This window comes from Cherax quadricarinatus, chromosome 53 (genome assembly GCF_038502225.1).
Source record: "Cherax quadricarinatus isolate ZL_2023a chromosome 53, ASM3850222v1, whole genome shotgun sequence".
NCBI lineage: Eukaryota > Metazoa > Arthropoda > Malacostraca > Decapoda > Parastacidae > Cherax > Cherax quadricarinatus.
Window position 1 is genome coordinate 26,430,576 of NC_091344.1, and position 19,879 is coordinate 26,450,454.

Consider the following 19,879-nt stretch of genomic DNA (forward strand, 5'->3'; position numbering starts at 1 on the left):
CTCGTTTTACACTCACTTGGCATGACGGTAGTACCTCCCTTGGTGGTTGGTGTCTACCAAAATAAAGGGCCAAAAATACCTTGATGAACCCCATTTATTTTTTGCAAAGGTTCTGATTTTTGAGTTGTTGATCTTGGCAATTTGTTTCCTGTTGCTAAGGCAGGACTTAAACCAGTGTACAGAGCCTATGACGACAGCTCGTAGTTTCTTACATAATATATTGTGGTTAACTGAGTCGAATGTCTTTTGCAAGTCTAAGGTCACCACCATTCCTCTGAGATTCCCTGCCGACATTTGAATTCTCAGCTAGTCCATCAGATAAATTAGCCTCATCATGAGAATTATTCAAAGTTACTTTAAGTTTGCAGACTTCTTTCCCAGTCCCGCTCATTACTGGTATGGGCTCTTGGAACAACACATGCATAATTTAACTGTTGTAAAGACGTTCAGATGGGTGACTAATGAAGACATCTTAAACTGCGGAACACTCACACACTTTCACTACGATTGTCAGTAGTGCAAGTATTTTGACGTAAGTATTTCTGGCATTGGAAACATCACAAGGGGTTTGGTACGAAGCGTTAATTCTCAACCCGAAGCTATCTAATACAAATATAGTCTGGGAAAGACTCCTATTTGGTAGGCCTTCAACAGTTTTGATAATATTGAAGAATGAAATACGTGCAACACTTGTGTATCTTCATTGCCGAAAAGTTTAGCCTGCAAAACAGACTTCTTCAGTCGAGTACAGGCGAGTATAACACGAGACAGTAGAAGTACAAGCAATTTCAAATTGATCAGTATGAGAGCCTTGGTAGGAGGTGATCAGTCACATATGCCTTGAAGAATTGAGTATTTCCTACCAAGGCTGACTGACTTGTCACGTCAGAACTATTGCTACTCCCTCCAGTGTTATACTTACCTGTCGTGAAGACGAAACATATCGCTAATAGATACCCAAGTGAAGCACATGTTATATGTTAGTGATGACATAAAATTTGATCAAGGATTGCACGCTAATTACTTCCTAATCCTTAACTTCACTAACAACGTCATCCATGTTCCCTAGCTCCTTGAAATACGTAACTCCTCTGCAAGAATTCATATTTGAGGTATGGAAGCCTTGACACAGTTGTGAAACTTCTTTAGTTTCGACAAGTCTTGGAACTGTGATGCGAGCTCAGTAGTTACTAGGAGATCAGCACATATTTTACAAACTCTGCCTCACCATTTTATTCAAGATGGACAGGAAGACAGCCAGACCAAGGTTAGGCAAGTGAAGGAACAGGGATGAGCAGGAAGAGGAAAGAGAAGAAAGAATTTATAAATACAAACAGTCGTAAAACTAGAAACAAAATGAACGAGTCAAGATTAGTATTTGCCATCACTGAGACGTAATTTATTACAATGAAGGGAAGCCTGCCTACCAAACTTGCTCTCATGTTCTGCTGAGCCGATGATGGCTGCTACAGGTATAATGCTTTCCGTGAATTTTCTTGTCAAAAATTTATTTACATACATTATTTTCATATATTATTTACATATATTACTTACCTCATTCATTCTACTCTTCCATCATGTTTATGCAGTTTGTTTTATCTTCTCACTTCATTCATAAATTCTTATTATATTTCCATGTATTATTTCTTTACAGATTTTTTCACGACTAACTAATACATAATGAAAGGGACATTACCTTCCTGCGATGTTGTCTTCATCATGGTGCTGCTGGTGCTGCCTCGTTCCGTCATCACCTCCGTCATCACACCCGCTATACAGGTGTCTCCGGGCAGCGTCGGGGCATCGGAGGGCAGCCGCCCACTGATTAAAATTGTGGCAGACAAGCGAAGGGAGTTGGCCCATGGCTATGGCGGCAGCATCAACGACTACATCCAGTATGGTGAGGCTTTCATCCAGAGTGGTGGCGGCGCTGTTGGAGGTGTTGTTGGAGGTGGCCAGCTAGTGACCCACTATGAAACAATCACCATCACTCACACCAGCTACCAGCAGGTCAGTAATGGTGGAGTGGCCAGCTAGTGAACTACTGTGAAACACTCACAATCACACATTTACTAGCTTTCTACCAGCAGGTGTGTGCGAATGTGTGTGCGTGTGTGCTCACCTAGTTGAGGTTGCAGGGTCGAGTCCTAGCTCCTGGCCCCGCCTCTTCACTGGTCGCTACTAGGTCACTCTCCCTGAACCATGAGCTTTATCATACCTCTGCTTAAAGCTATGTATGGATCCTGCCTCCACTGCATCGCTTCCCAAACTATTCCACTTACTGACTACTCTGTGGCTGAAGAGATACTTCCTAACATCCCTGTGATTCATCTGTGTCTTCAACTTCCAGCTGTGTCCCCTTGTTGCTGTGTCCCATCTCTGGAACATTCTGTCTTTGTCCACCTTGTCAATTCCTCTCAATATTTTGTATGTCGTTATCATGTCCTCCCTATCTCTCCTGTCCTCCAGTGTCGTCAGGTCGATTTCCCTTAACCTCTCCTCGTAGGACATACCCCTTAGCTCTGGGACTAGTCTCGTTGCAAACCTTTGCACTCTCTCTAGTTTCTTTACCTGCTAGGCTATGTGTGGGTTCCAAACTGGTGCCGCATACTCCAATATGGGCCTAACGTACACGGTGTACAGGGTCCTGAACGATTCCTTATTAAGATGTCGGAATGCTGTTCTGAGGTTTGCTATGCGCCCATATGCCGCAGCAGTTATTTGGTTAATGTGCTCTTCAGGAGATGTGCTTGGTGTTATACTCACCCCAAGGTCTTTTTTCTTGAGTGAGGTTTGTAGTCTCTGGCCCCCTAGACTGTACTCCGTCTGCGGTCTTCTTTGCCCTTCCCCAATCTTCATGACTTTGCACTTGGTGGGGTTGAACTCCGGGAGCCAATTGCTGGACCAGGTCTGCAGCTTGTCCAGGTCCCTTTGTAGTTCTGCCTGGTCTTCGATCGAATGAATTCTCCTCATCAACTTCACGTCATCTGCAAACAGGGACACTTCGGAGTCTATTCCTTCCGTCATGTCGTTCACAATTACCAGAAACAGCACTGGTCCTAGGACTGACCCCTTTGGGACCCCGCTGGTCACAGGTGCCCACTCTGACACCTCGCCACGTACCATGACTCGCTGCTGTCTTCCTGACAAGTATTCCCTGATCCATTGTAGTGCCTTCTTTGTTATCCCGGCTTGGTCCTCCAGTTTTTGCACTAATCTCTTGTGTGGAATTGTGTCAAACGCCTTCTTGCAGTCCAAGAAAATACAATCTACCCACCCCTCTCTCTCTCTCTTGTCTTACTGCTGTCACCCTGTCATAGAACTCCAGTAGGTTTGTGACACAGGATTTACCATCCCTGAAACCATGCTGGCTGCTGTTGATGAGACCATTCCTTTCTAGGTGCTCCACCACTCTTCTCCTGATAATCTTCTCCATGATTTTGCATACTATACATGTCAGTGACACTGGTCTGTAGTTTAGTGCTTCATGTCTGTCTCCTTTTTTAAAAATTGGGACTACATTTGCTGTCTTCCATACCTCAGGTAGTCGTCCTGTTTCGATACATGTGTTGAAGGTTGTTGTTAGTGGTATACATAGCACCTCTGCTCTTTCTCTCAGTACTCATGCAGAGATGTTATCCGGCCCCATCGCTTTTGAGGTGTCTAGCTCACTTAACAGCCTCTTCACTTTTGAATCTAGTGTTGAGCTCCACACATACTTCGTGGTCGTATCGTGTGAGCTCCCCTCTTTCCTTCCTCAGTCTGATTACCAGGTTCTTGACTACTGTTTTCCTCCCGATGTGGCTGTAAAAACAGCTTTGCTCTGATTTGGCTTTCGCTGCTATGTCATTTTTCGTATTGTCGTTGGGCCTCCCTTCTTACCCGTGCATATTCATTTCTGGCTCTACGACTGCTCTCCTGGGTAGGTGCCTTCTATATTTCATCCATTCACTAGCACATTTAGTTTTTCCCTCTCTACACATCAGTAAACCAAGGGCTCATCATGGCCTTCTCGTTATTCCTGTTTCCATTGGGTACAAACCTCTCCTCAGCTTCTTTGCATATTGTTTTCATATTCCACCATCTCGTTTACTGACTTCCCTGCCAGTTCTCTGTCCCACTGAACCCCGTGGAGGAAATTCTTAATGGCTGTTTAGTCCCCTCTCTTGTAGTTTGACGTCGTTCGTCCTGCTATTCCTGCTTCCCCCTCCACTAGTAACTCTACCATGCATTCGAGAGTCAGAACCACGTAGTTATTGGCCCCGAGGGGTCTTTCATATGTGATGTCTTCAATGTGTGTGTACTCACCTAGTTGAGGTTGCAGGAGTCGAGTCCGAGCTCCTGGCCCCGCCTCTTCACTGATCGCTACTAGGTCACTCTCCCTGAACCGTGAGCTTTATCATACCTCTGCTTAAAGCTATGTATGGATCCTGCCTCCACTACATCGCTTCCCAAACTATTCCACTTACTGTGTGTGTGTGTGTGTGTACTCACCTAGTTGTACTCACCTAGTTGAGGTTGCGGGGGTCGAGTCCGAGCTCCTGGCCCCGCCTCTTCACTGATCGCTACTAGGTCACTCTCCCCGAGCCGTGAGCTTTATCATACCTCTGCTTAAAGCTATGTATGGATCCTGCCTCCACTACATCGCTTCCCAAACTATTCCACTTACTGACTACTCTGTGGCTGAAGAAATACTTCCTAACATCCCTGTGATTCATCTGTGTGTGTGTGTGTGTGTGTGTGTGTGTGTGTGTGTGTGTGTGTGTGTGTGTGTGTGTGTGTGTGTGTGCGTGTGTTTGTGCATGTGCGTGTGTGTGTGGGTGTGTACTCACCAATTTGCACCTATTTGTGGTTGCAGGGGTTGAGTCATAGCTCCTGGCCCCGCCTCTTCGCTGATTGCTACTAGGTCCTCTCTCTCCCTGCCCCATGAGCTTTATCAAACCTCGCCTTAAACTAAGTATAGTTCCCGCCTCCACTAAGTCACGTTCTAGGCTATTCCACGGCCTGACTACTCTATGACTGAGTCTTCAACTTCCAATTGTGACCCCTTGTTATACTGCATTTGTGTTCATATTTCCACTGTGTCGGTATTTTATACCATTTATTTCCATCGTGTCGTCTGTACAGACGACAACAAAGGCCTCTTTGAGCGATAAAATCGCATTACATTTGACTTGCAGCCTGCCACTAACGACAGCTGCAAGTGCTAGTTTGGACGACTCATTGGTTGTGCCACTCGCTGGTTTGATCTTGAGTAAGCAGTGCGGAGAAGGTCATATACTACAGTCAAGTGAGGTGAAGCAGCTGGAGGCAGCGTCACCAGTGGACAAAATTCACTAGTGGAAGTAGATCATGCATACAGGTCAGTGATGAAGAATTCCCTGTATCAAGATCCCAAGATGTTGTGTCTGACAAGTATTATTATATAAACGGTTCAGAAAAACTACAAGTTATTGCCCAAATTATGCACAAATGTCTCATTCATCAACTTGTCGGTTTAAAAATCCTTTACGTAAAAATAGCTGTCAGAGACAACATCTTGAGATCTTGATTCAGGAAATTCTTTAATACTTGCCTGATCCACATGCATGATCTACTTACACCAGCGGATTTTGTCTACCGGTGAAACCTCTAGTTAGTTTTAGAACTGCCTTCAGAAACCTCCATAAAAAACTTTTAGTACTCTCTGCACGACATATGCTAGGCCTATGACAGAGTGTGTAGCACCGGCATTATACCCTTACCTGATCAAACATATACGAAAACCAATAAATGGCCAAAGATTTGAAAAAGAATAGTCCCAGAGTTGAGGAATTTGAATTATGAATACAGACTCAAGGAACCAAACCTGGCGACTTTTAAAGAAAGATGAATTACTGTATACAAGATATTTCGAGGTATTGACAAAGCAGAAAGGGACGGACTTCTTGAAATGAGATTGTCATAGAAACTAAAGACACATATAAGCCACAGGAATGTTTGAAAATGCATGTTCAGTCTCAGGGTGGTAAATAGTTGGAATAAGCTAGTTGACAAAGTGGTAAAAGCAAATTCAAATCTTCATACTGTTTCAAGAGCAGGTATGATACGGCCCACTAGGTTCGGAAACAATAATACCAGCGATTGTAGTTTAACAAGCCGCTCCAAGAGCGGAGACAACCCCTGCAAAACGCAATTCTGTGAACACACACACACACACACACACACACACACACACACACACACACACACACACACACACACACACAGGAGGAATTGACAAGGTGGACAAAGACAGGATGTTCCAGAGATGAAACACATCAACAAGGGGAGGGACACAGTTGGAAGTTGGAAATAAATGGCATAAAATACCGACACAAAGGAAATATAAACACATACGCAGTGTAATGTGATCCTTTATTGACAACGTTTCGCCCACACAGTGGGCTTTTTTAAGTCACAAACAGATCTACCTGGGGTGGAAGGTACGCGAGTACCTTCACACAACCACTTGATAAACTACAGAAACTCAAGACTTATCGCCACAGAAGACAACACTCAATACCGAAGAATCCTGGAATCATCACTTATTTCTATATCCGACAACTTCAACCAGAATAGTGGCTTCTATAACATAGCTGAACCACTTGCCAAGAAACTTCTTCATCGCTATCCCACATAAGAACATAGGAATGGAAGAACACTGTAGAAGGTCTGCTCACAAACTTATCCAATCTCCCTTCCAAGCTACCCAAGATTTTAGACTCTATAACATCACTTGGTACATCATCAGATGCAGCATTCTCCACCTGACCTCAGCATTCTGAACCTGACTATAAATACTCGCGTACCTTCCGCCACAGGTAGATCTGTTTGTGACATGAAAAAGCCCACTGTGTGGGCGAAACCTTGTCAATAAAGGATCACATTATACTGCAAATGTGTTTATATTTCCACAGTTGGAAGTTGAAGATACAGATGAATCACAGGGATGTTAGGAAGTATTTCTTCAGCCACAGAGTAGTCAGGAAGTGGAAAAGTTTGGGAAGCGATGTAGTGGAGACAGGATCTATACATAGCTTTAAGCAGTTTTATGATGAAGCTCGCGGTTCAGGGAGAGTGACCTAGTAGCGACCAGTGAAGAGGCGGGGCCAGGAGCTTGGACTCGATTCCTGCAACCCCAACTAGGTTAGTACACACACACACACACACACAACCAAGTGCTGGACACAGTACACACAACCGAAGAAGAAGGGAAGAGGCTTCTGAGTGAGCTAGATACCTCAAAGGAAATGGGGCCAGATAACATCTCCCCATGGGTATTGAGAGAGGGAGCAGAGGCGCTATGTGTACCCCTAACAACAACATCCAATACATCTATCGAAACAGGGATATTGCCTGAGGCATGGAAGGCAGCAAATGTAGTAACAATCTTTAAAAAGGAGACAGACATGAAGCACTAAACTACAGACCAGTGTCACTGACATGCATAGTATGCAAAGTCATGAAGAAAATTATCAGGAAAAGAGTGGTGGAGCACCTAGAAAGGAATGATCTCATCAACAGCAGCCAACATGGTTTCAGGGATGGGAAATTCTGAGTCACAAACCTACTGGAGTTCTATGACAGGGTGTCAGCAGAGACAGATTGAGAGGGGTGGGTGGATTGCATTTTCTTGGACTGCAAGAAGGCGTTTGACACAGTTCCACAAAAGAGATTAGTGCAAAAACTGGAGGATCAAGCAGGGATAACAGGGAAGGCACTACAATGAATCAGGGAATACTTGTCAGGAAGACAGCAGCGAGTCATGGTACGTGGTGAGGTGTCAGAGTGGGTGCCTGTGACCAGCAGGGTCCCACAGGGGTCAGCCCTAGGACCAGTGCTGTTTCTGGTATTTGTGAACGACATGACGGAAGGAATACACTCCAAAGTGTACCTGTTTGCAGATGACGTGAAGTTGATGAGAAGAATTCATTTGATTGAAGACAAGGCAGAACTACAATGGGATCTGGACTGGCTGGAGACCTGGTCCAGCAATTGGCTCCTGGAGTTCAACCCCTCCAAGTGCAAAATCATGAAGACTGGGGAAGGGCAAAGAAGACCGCAGACGGAGTATAGTCTAGGGGGCCAGAGACTACAAACCTCACTCAAGGAAAAAGATCTTGGGGTGAGTATAACACCAGGCACATCTCCTGAAGCGCACATCAGCCAAATAACTGCTGCAGCATATGGGCGCCTAGCAAACCTCAGAACAGCATTCCGACATCTCAATAAGGAATCATTCAGGACCCTGTACACCGTGTACGTTAGGCCCATATTGGTGTATGCCGCACCAGTTTGGAACCCACACCTATCCAAGCATGTAAAGAAATTAGAGAAAGTGCAAAGGTTTGCAACAAGACTAGTCCCAGAACTAAGAGGTATGTCCTACGAGGAGAGGTTAAGGGAAATCGACCTGACGATACTGGAGGACAGGAGAGACAGGGGTGACATGATAACGACATACAAAATACTGAGAGGAATTGACAAGGTGGACAAAAACAGAATGTTCCAAAGATGAGACACAGCAACAAGGGGACACAGCTGGAAGTTGAAGACACAGATGAATCACAGGGATGTTAGGAAGTATTTCTTAAGTCACAGATTAGTCAGGAAGTGGAATAGTTTGGGAAGCAATGTAGTGTAGGCGGTATCCATACATAGCTTTAAGCAGAGGTAGGATAAAGCTCACGGTTCAGGGAAAGCGGCCTAGTAGCGACCAGTGAAGAAGCGGGGCCAGGAGCTCGGAATCGACCCCTGCAACCTCAACTAGGTGAGTACACAGGGGGAGAGAGGACCTAGTAGCGGTCGGTGAAGAGGCGGGGCCAGGAGCTGAGTCTCGACCCCTGCAACCACAATTAGGTGAATTAGGTGAGAACACACACACACACACAGAATGGAAAAGGTACAGAAGACAGAGAACTCAGGAAATTAAAGAGATTAGCCGAAGAGCCAGAAACGAATATACACAGATAAGAAGGGAGGCTCAGAGACAATATGAAAATGACATAGCATCGAAAGTCAAGACTGACCCGAAGCTGTTGTACAGCCACATCAGGAGGAAAACAACAGTCAAGGACCAGGTAATCAGACTGAGGAATGGTGATCGGGAATTCACAAGAAATGACCGAGAGGTATGTCATGAGCTCAACACGAGATTTAAAGAAGTATTTACAGTGGAAACCAGTAGGACTCCAATAAATCAGAACAGGGGGGCACACCAGCAAGTGCTGGATGAGGTACATATAACCAAGGAGGAGGTGAAGAAGCTGCTATGCGAACTTGACACCTCAAAGGCGGTGGGACCAGACAACATCTCTCCGTGGGTCCTTAAAGAGGGAGTAGAGATATTGTGTGTGCCATTAACAAAGATCTTCAACACATTTGAAACTGGGCAACTCCCTGAGGTATGGAAGATGGCAAATGTAGTCCCAATTTTTAAAAATGGAGACAGACATGAGGCACTAAACTACAGACCTGTATCACTAACGTGTGTAGTATGCAAGGTCATGGAGAAGATCATCAGGAGAAGAGTGGTGGAGCACCTGGAAAGAAACAAGTGTATAATTGACAACCAGCACGGTTTCAGGGAGGGAAAATCCTGTGTCACAAACCTACTAGAGTTTTATGACAAGGTGACAGAAGTAAGACAAGAGAGAGAGAGGGGTGGATCGACTGCATTTTTTTGGACTGCAAGAAGGCCTTCGACACAGTTCCTCACAAGAGGTTACTGCAAAAGCTAGAGGATCAGGCACACATAACAGGAAAGGCACTGCAATGGATCAGAGAATACCTGACAGGGAGGCAACAACGAGTCATTGTACGTGACAAGGTGTCAGAGTGGACGCCTGTGACAAGCGGGGTTCCACAGGGGTCAGTCCTAGGACCTGTGCTGTTCTTGGTATATGTGAACGACATAACGGAAGGGATAGACTCAGAAGTGCCCTTGTTTGCAGATGATGTGAAGTTAATTAGAAGAATCAAATCGGATGAGGATCAGGCATGACTACAAAGAGACCTGGACAGGCTACAAGCCTGGTCCCGCAACTGGTTCCTTGAATTTAACCCTGCCAAATGCAAAGTCATAAAGATTGGGGAAGGGCAAAGAAGACCGCAGACACAATATAGTTTAGATGGCCAAAGACTGCAAACCTCACTCAAGGAAAAAGATCTGGGGGTGAGTATAACACCGAGCATATCTCATGAGGCGCACATCAATCAGATAACTGCTGCAGCATACGGGCGCTGGCAAACCTACGGATAGCGTTCCGATACCTCATTAAGGATTCGTTTAAGACTCTGTATACCATTTACGTCAGGCCCATACTGGAGTATGCAGCACCAGTTTGGAATCCACACCTAGTCAAGCACGTCAAGAAATTAGAAAAAGTGCAAAGGTTTGCAACAAGACTAGTCCCAGAGCTAAGGGGATTGCCCTACGAAGAAAGGTTGAGGGAAATCGGCCTGACGACACTGGAGGACAGGAGGGTCAGGGGAGACATGATAACGACATATAAAATACTGCACGGAATAGACAAGGTGAACAAAGACTGGATGTTCCAGAGTAGGGACACAGACACAAGAGGTCACAATTGAAAGTTGAAGACTCAGATGAATCAAAGGGATGTTTCGCCCACGTATAACTTGTTGCAGTCATTACAAGGGATTATGTATACCCCTGTATGTATACAGGACAAGCCTCCATCCTCTGCAGGGGTATACATAATCCCTTGTAATGACTGCAACAAGTTATACGTAGGCGAAACATCAAGGGACCTCCAAACACGTATTTCAGAACACCAATACGCAAGCAGGTCTGACGACACAAGGAATGCCTGCGTACAACACCGTAATTCACACAACCACTTGATAAACTACAGAAACTCAAGACTTATCGCCACAGAAGACAACACTCAATACCGAAGAATCCTGGAATCATCACTTATTTCTATATCCGACAACTTCAACCAGAATAGTGGCTTCTATAACATAGCTGAACCACTTGCCAAGAAACTTCTTCATCGCTATCCCACATAAGAACACTGTAGAAGGTCTGCTCACAAACTTATCCAATCTCCTTTCCAAGCTACCCAAGTTTTTAGACTCTATAACCCCACTCGGTACATCATCAGATGCAGCATTCTTCACCTGATCTCAGCATTCTGAACCGGACTATAAATACTCGCGTTCCTTCCAACCCAGGTAGTTCTGTTTGTGACTTGAAAAAGCCCACTTGGTGGGCGAAACGTAGTCAATAAAGGATCACATTATACTGCATTTGTGTTCATATTTCCACAGACGACACAGAGGCTGAGAAACTACTTACCACCACTGCTACTACCACTCTACGAGACCAGGGATTTCTTGTCTTGACTTCCCCAGCACTGAGGGCCAGGAGAACTGTGTTCCTCAAGCGACTCGACAACCTTACCACTGCACAGGCCACTGAAGAAATCATGTCATCTATCGAAGCAAAGAACCCTTGGGCCAAGGTGGACTTCATTACTAAAATACCCAATGCTTCATCCATGCTGAAGGTCACCTTCAGTGGCGTCAACATGGCAGCCAGAGCTCTCGCTGAGGGCCTGGCTATTCACTACTTCCACATCAACCCAGCCTTCATCGAAGCAGAGAAATTCCAACATATCTCACAGTGCTATAATTGTTACTCATGCACACCACAAAAGATTGTCTTACCAAGGACAAGAAGTTCTGCTCCACCTGTGGCCGTGAGGGTCATGACTTCAAGAATTGCACTACTGCTTCACCACCTAAATGCTTGAACTGCAAGAATGACCACCATACTCTTGCTGCCAGGTGCCCTACCAGAAGAGACATACTCAAGAAACAACAACAACAACAACAAAAGAAACCCAACCCACAAGCAACCACATATTCTGCTATCGCCAAGCTTCAAGCAGACACTACCAAGATACTACAAGCCACGCAAGCTGCTCCCACCACTTCCCTGCCAGCACCTACTGCCGACTCCACCAAGATTCTTTATTGCATTATGTATGTTCATGTACAGAATGCAGCTGAGCCTGGTTCCTTCAACACCACCATCAATGAACTTTTCAAACTAAATAATATGCCTGGCCTCACACTCCCTGCATCACCACCTTCCACTGAGAGCCTAAATTCTACTGCAAATATTACCAGCATCACCGTTGCTCCACTGCTGTCACAACCTCCACTAGACACAGAGATGGATCAATCAGAGACCACTGAGACGTCGGCAAACCCCACCAATGAGAGTCCACTACCGCTTGCATCCACTGCTAGAGCAACTGACCAGGCGGAAATCTCGCCTTCACCAGTTCAGCCACCAGCCAAGAAAGCAAAAACACAAGAAACTGCGGATGCACCTCACGGTGCCACTGACACTGCTGCACCACAACAAGTCCGATATCTGAAGGGTGTATACTTCTACACAACCAAGCAGTATAAGAACACAATGCTGTCTTCAGAAATCCATCAGCACCTCCAGGACGGAACAGTCAAGTATACCTACGACCAAACTGTTGCATACACCACTGCAGACAACACCCAACACCTTGTGGAAGTCGAGTACACGTCAAAGAAGAAATTCAGGATGCTTCAGAATGGGGACCTTGAAGACGGTACCCTCGTCTAGCACGACTATCCATGACCATTCACCATGAAGATAAGTTTACCCAGCACTTTGCTGTCCGCTAAAGCTGGGGTGTAGCTCCAATCGACCCTGTAACTGCTGCCTCTGCCCGACTGCGCTTCTCTTTGGGGAAGTCAGCGCAAGATAGAAGACGACACCCTCCAACCGGAGGGCCAAGAAAGAAGAAAGAAGATGATGATCGTCACCCCCCACCCGGGGGGCAACTGCTGGAGAAGACCTGGGCCGGAAGTACCAGCGAATCAACATGAATGAAAATGAACACCAACACACGACACTCCACACAGGAGAGCACAGCGCTAGCACGATCGACACCATGCGTTGCCCTTCTAGGGCAGGGTTGGTGTCAGAGCCCGAGTTTGTATCTCACAAGATGAGGGGGGTACTTGTGCCTCCTCCCATGGGAGACTTAGGTCTCAGACACTCCCTAGACAGGGAGCCAGTGCCGGGCCACCACTTGGAAGGGCCCGGGCCGGGAGAATACCGGCGAATCTTTAACAACAACAACATATGCTGCACTTTTATCAAGACTGATGGATTGAACACATCATCTCCAGGATGAACGACTGATTACTGCAAACTCCTTCTCATCTTCCACCGTTTTTCTCTGTACTGTACTGATGAAGCCATTGGCTGGTGATACGTTCCATAGTAAAAATACCCAAGTGAAGCGCATTTCTCTCATTCTTCAACTTGTTGGTTTGATGATCCATTAATATAATAGATATTATTAATTTTTTTTTGCATCTCTGGTGACATGTTTTGTGACGTTGATGCCAAGATCCTTCTCCTTCAGTAATGTCTGTAGTTTTTCACCTCTTAAGCTGTATTGCATCTCTGGTCGCCTCTCTTTGTCCCCAGTTTTAATGACCATGCTCTTAAGAACATAAGAATGGAGGAACACTGCAGAAGGCCTACTAGCCCATACAAGGCAGGTTCTTATAAAAATAACCTCTACTAAAAGCTACCCAAGAATTTACTCCCGTACGCAATGACGCAAATCAAACCCAGCTCCTCTCACTCATATATTTGTCCAATCTCTTTTTAAAGCTGCCCAAAGTCCTAGCCTCTATCACCCAACTGGGAAGACTGTTCCACGCATCCACAACTCTGTTAGAAAACCAGTACTTACAAATGTCCTTTCTAAATCTAAATTTATCCAACTTAAATCCATTATTTCTGGTTCTTACCTGGTTCAACACCCTCAGCACTTTATTAATATCTCCTTTGTTTATGCCTGTAATCCACTTATACACTTCAATGACATCTCCCCTCATTCTACGTCTCTCCAGAGACGTAGAATGAGGGCTTTAAGTTTATCTTCATACGGGAGATTCCTTACACAGTAAATCATTTTAGTCATTCTTCTCTGTATGTTCTCCAATGAGTCTATATCCATCCTATAGTAAGGGGACGAAAACTGAGCAGCATAATCTAAATGAGGCCTCACTAGTGATGTATAGAGCTGTAAAATAACTTTTGGACTTCTGTTACTTATGCTTCTTGAGATAAATCCTCGTAATCTGTTAGCCTTGTTGAGCACACTGAGGCACTGTTGTCTTGGCTTTAGATTTCTGCTTACCATGACTCCAAAACCTTTTTCACATTCTGTATGAACAAGCTCTACTTCACCTAGTTTATAGCTTCGAGGGTTATTTTCATTACCAAGGACTTGTACCTTACACTTATCCACACTGAACTTCATCTGCCATTTTTTCAGACCAAGACATTAATTTGTCCAAATCCTCCTGGAGTTCATTGCTATCCTCCTCAGTAAGAATCATGCGGCCTATCTTGGTATCATCAGCAAATTTGCTCATGTCACTCGTAATCCCTTCATCCAGGCCATTAATGTAAATTATGAACAAGAGATGGCCTAAAACTGATCCTTGTGGAACGCCACTAGTGACTAATCGCCATTCAGATTTGACTCCATTAATGCAAACTCTCTGCTTTCTATTGGTAAGCCATGCCTCTATCCATACTAGAAGGTTACCTCCTATACCATGAGCTGCCACTTTTCTTAAGAGTCTCTTGTGAGGTACTCTATCGAAGGCTTTACTAAAATCCAAATAAACAATATCATATTCCTTATCACTGTCAACTGCCTCAAATGTTCTATTGAAGAACGTCAGCAAGTTTGTCAGGCAGGAACGACCTCTCGTGAACCCATGCTGAGACTCATTAATCAAATTATGCTCTTGAAGGTGACTTCTAATAATGTCAGCTATAACTGATTCTAATAACTTGCCCACTATAGATGTCAGGCTTATTAGACGGTAATTTGAAGGAACGGACTTATCCCCTGATTTGAATATAGGAACCACATTAGCCATCTTCCACAGCTCTGGCACAACACTGGTAAGGATGGACGCATTAAACACACTCGTTAATGGCTGACTAAGTTCCATCTTGCATTCCTTAAGTACCCGGGAAAATAACTCGTCTGGCCCCGGGGACTTATTTTGCTTCAGTTTGTCTATCTGTTTGATAACCATGTCCCTCGTGACAGTAATATTAGTTAATTTGAATTTGTCAGGAAATGAATAACTGTTAATTTCTGGAATCTTATTTGTGTCTTCCTGTAAAAAACTGACAAAAATTAGTTATTAAATAAGGAACACATTTCCAGTTCTTGCTAGAGATAAACTCAAGTAACCACTCGGTTGAGCATTCTTATAGCCTGTCCATCATTGCCTGAAGTCTGTCGCTCTCCTCTTCATACATACGAGGCAGTCCCCCCCCGCCCCCGAAGATTATTTACATATTTTAAGAATAATAAAGGTTCTGGAATTGATCCATGGTGGATCCCACCTGTTACACTTTCCCAGCCTGAAACATCTCTATGCATAACGTATATCTTGTGCCACTGTGCGAATTTAACTCATATGAATTCAACCCATTCATGTTTTTATTGTTTAATTACAATATTCTGTCTTAGTACTCCCGTAGGTTAGTGTGGCAAGACTTACCTTCCTTAAATCTGTGATGACTTTCTGTAAAACAAAATCTCACCTCCCTAGATGCCCAACTAATCTTTTCATGAACACCTTTCCAATACTTTGGACAGTGTATGTGCTAGTGAAACTGGCCTATAATTTGGTGCTACTTGTCTATCCCCTTGCTTGTCTATTGAGACCAACTTTGCACTTTTTCATGTATCTGGTTCCATTTCTGTCTCCAGGGACACAGTGTGGATCATTGCTACAGTTGCACATGGTTCTTCTGCTCTTTCTTTCACTGTAGATTGATACGTCCTCTGGCTCGACAGTTTTTAATATATCTGACATCGTCAGTAGATTCAATATTTCCTTCTTTGTTATATGAGTTTTATCCAGTATATGAATATTATCCATTTCATCCCCGCATCCTGGTACCATTATTGTGTCCTCAGTGATTACCTGGAGTTATCCTGGAGTGGCTTCCAGATGAGACCACTCCTGTGTCCTCAGTGATTACCTGGAGTTATCCTGGAGTGGCTTCCAGATGAGACCACTCCTGTGTCCTCAGTGATTACCTGGAGTTATCCTGGAGTGGCTTCCAGATGAGACCACTCCTGTGTCCTCAGTGATTACCTGGAGTTATCCTGGAGTGGCTTCCGAAGAGACTACTCATGTGTCCTCAGTGATTACCTGGAGTTATCCTGGTGTAGCTTCCAGATGAGACCACTCCTGTGTTCTCAGTGATTACCTGGAGTTATCCTGGAGTGGCTTCCAGATGAGACCACTCCTGTGTCCTCAGTGATTACCTCTAGTGGCTTCCAGATGAGACCACTCCTGTGTCCTCAGTGATTACCTGGAGTGGCTTCCAGATGAGACCACTCCTGTGTCCTCAGTGATTACCTGGAGATATCCTGGAGTGGCTTCCAGATGAGACCACTCCTGTGTCCTCAGTGAATACCTGGAGTTATCATGGAGAGGCTTCCAGATGAGACCACTTGTGTGCCCTCAGTGATTACCTGCAGTTATCCTGGAGTGGCTTCCAGATGAGACCACTCCTGTGTCCTCAGTGATTACCTGGAGTTATCCTGGAGTGGCTTCCAGATGAGACCACTCCTGTGTCCTCAGTGATTACCTGGAGTTATCCTGGAGTGGCTTCCAGATGAGACCACTCCTGTGTTCTCAGTGATTACCTGGAGTTATCCTGGAGTTATCCTGGAGTGGCTTCCAGATGAGACCACTCCTGTGTCCTCAGTGATTACCTGGAGTTATCCTGGAGTGGCTTCCGATGAGACTACTCCTGTCCTCAGTGATTACCTGGAGTTATCCTGGAGTGGCTTCCAGATGAGACCACTCCTGTGTCCTCAGTGATTACCTGGAGAGGCTTCCAGATGAGACCACTCCTGTGCCCTCAGTGATTACCAGGAGTTATCCTGGAGTGGCTTCCAGATGAGACCACTCCTGTGTCATCAGTGATTACCTGGAGTTATCCTGGAGTGGCTTCGAAATGAGACCACTCCTGTGTCCTCAGTGATTACCTAGAGTTATCCTGGAGTGGCTTCCAGATGAGACCACTCATGTGTCCTCAGTGATTACCTGGAGTTATCCTGGAGTGGCTTCCAGATGAGACCACTCCTGTGTCCTCAGTGATTACCTGGAGTTATCTTGGAGTGGCTTCCAAATGAGACCACTCCTGTGTCCTCAGTGATTACCTGGAGTTATCCTGGAGTGGCTTCCAGATGAGACCACTAATGTGTCCTCTGTGATTACCTGGAGTTATCCTGGAGTGGCTTCCAAATGAGACCACTCATGTGTCCTCAGTGATTACCTGGAGTTATCCTGGAGTGGCTTCCAGATGAGACCACTCCTGTGTCCTCAGTGATTACCTGGAGTTATCCTGGAGTGGCTTCCAGATGAGGCCGCTCCTGTGTCCTCAGTGATTACCTGGAGTTATCCTGGAGTGGCTTCCAGATGAGACTACTCCTGTGTTCTCAGTGATTACCTGGAGTTATCCCTGGAGTGGCTTCCAGATGAGACCACTCCTGTGTCCTCAGTGATTACCTGGAGTTACCCTGGAGTGGCTTCCAGATGAGACCACTCCTGTGTCCTCAGTGATTACCTGGAGTTATCCTGGAGTGGCTTCCAGATGAGACCACTCCTGTGTCCTCAGTGATTACCTGGAGTTATCCTGGAGTGGCTTCCAGATGAGACCACTCCTGTGTCCTCAGTGATTACCTGGAGTTATCCTGGAGTGGCTTCCGAAGAGACTACTCATGTGTCCTCAGTGATTACCTGGAGTTATCCTGGTGTAGCTTCCAGATGAGACCACTCCTGTCTCCTCAGTGATTACCTGGAGTTATCCTGGAGTGGGTTCCAGATGAGACCACTCCTGTGTCCTCAGTGATTACCTGGAGATGCTTCCAGATGAGACCACTCCTGTGTCCTCAGTGATTACCTGGAGTGGCTTTCATATGAGACCACTCCTGTGCCATCAGTGATTACCTGGAGATATCATGGAGTGGCTTCCAGATGAGACCACTCCTCTGTCCTCAGTGAATACCTGGAGTTATCCTGGAGAGGCTTCCAGATGAGACCACTCCTGTGCCCGCAGTGATTACCTGGAGTTATCCTGGAGTGGCTTCCAGATGAGACCACTCCTGTGTCCTCAGTGATTACCTGGAGTTATCCTGGAGTGGCTTCCAGATGAGACCACTCCCGTGTCCTCAGTGATTACCTGGAGTTATCCTGGAGTGGCTTCCAGATGAGACCACCCCTGTGTTCTCAGTGATTACCTGGAGTTATCCTGGAGTGGCTTCCAGATGAGACCACTCCTGTGTCCTCAGTGATTACCTGGAGTTATCCTGGAGTGGCTTCCGATGAGACTACTCCTGTCCTCAGTGATTACCTGGAGTTATCCTGGAGTGGCTTCCAGATGAGACCACTCCTGTGTCCTCAGTGATTACCTGGAGAGGCTTCCAGATGAGACCACTCCTGTGCCCTCAGTGATTACCTGGAGTTATCCTGGAGTGGCTTCCAGATGAGACCACTCCTGTGTCCTCAGTGATTACCTGGAGTTATCCTGGAGTGGCTTCGAAATGAGACCACTCCTGTGTCCTCAGTGATTACCTAGAGTTATCCTGGAGTGGCTTCCAGCTGAGACCACTCCTGTGTCCTCAGTGATTACCTGGAGTTATCCTGGAGTGGCTTCCAGATGAGACCACTCCTGTGTCCTCAGTGATTACCTGGAGTTATCTTGGAGTGGCTTCCAAATGAGACCACTCCTGTGTCCTCAGTGATTACCTGGAGTTATCCTGGAGTGGCTTCCAGATGAGACCACTAATGTGTCCTCTGTGATTACCTGGAGTTATCCTGGAGTGGCTTCCAAATGAGACCACTCATGTGTCCTCAGTGATTACCTGGAGTTATCCTGGAGTGGCTTCCAGATGAGACCACTCCTGTGTCCTCAGTGATTACCTGGAGTTATCCTGGAGTGGCTTCCAGATGAGGCCGCTCCTGTGTCCTCAGTGATTACCTGGAGTTATCCTGGAGTGGCTTCCAGATGAGACTACTCCTGTGTTCTCAGTGATTACCTGGAGTTATCCCTGGAGTGGCTTCCAGATGAGACCACTCCTGTGTCCTCAGTGATTACCTGGAGTTACCCTGGAGTGGCTTCCAGATGAGACCACTCCTGTGTCCTCAGTGATTACCTGGAGTTATCCTGGAGTGGCTTCCAGATGAGACCACTCCTGTGTCCTCAGTGATTACCTGGAGTTATCCTGGAGTGGCTTCCAAATGAGACCACTCCTGTGTCCTCAGTGATTACCTGGAGTTATCCTGGAGTGGCTTCCAGATGAGACCACTCCTGTGTCCTCAGTGATTACCTGGAGTTATCCTGGAGTGGCTTCAAGATGAGACCACTCCTGTGTCCTCAGTGATTACCTGGAGTTATCCTGGAGTGGCTTCCAGATAAAACCACTCCTGTGGGCCAGTCCCAAACCTGGCCTCATAGTTGCAGGCCTGTTCAGTTAAATTGTTAGTGCCCACTACTTGCTGTCCAACACATGCACTAAGCTTACATCAGGAATGATCTTAAGGAATCTGTTGAGATTTCTGTTGAAGACAACAAGGGGCTTGTTGGTAATTAATATTATTGATGAAGGGAGGGTGTTGAAGAGTCATAGTTCCTTAACACATACTGAGTCTTCTCTCGGTGTACTTATCTCTCCTTTTTAATTTGGGATATTCGTCACATGTCTGCCAGGACTCTTGT

At 45.7% G+C, this 19,879-nt stretch overlaps 1 protein-coding gene across 1 annotated transcript in view; it reads left to right on the forward strand.

The window, feature by feature from the left end:
* The first annotated feature begins 1,656 nt into the window (after positions 1-1,656).
* LOC138854239 (uncharacterized) overlaps positions 1,657-19,879 on the forward strand; it is a 51,065-nt gene continuing 32,842 nt past the window's right edge. The window contains exon 1 of the mRNA XM_070096255.1: positions 1,657-2,010. Within this exon, the coding sequence (XP_069952356.1) occupies positions 1,681-2,010 (330 nt within the window). The 5' untranslated portion in view covers positions 1,657-1,680. The remainder of the gene's footprint in view (positions 2,011-19,879) is intronic.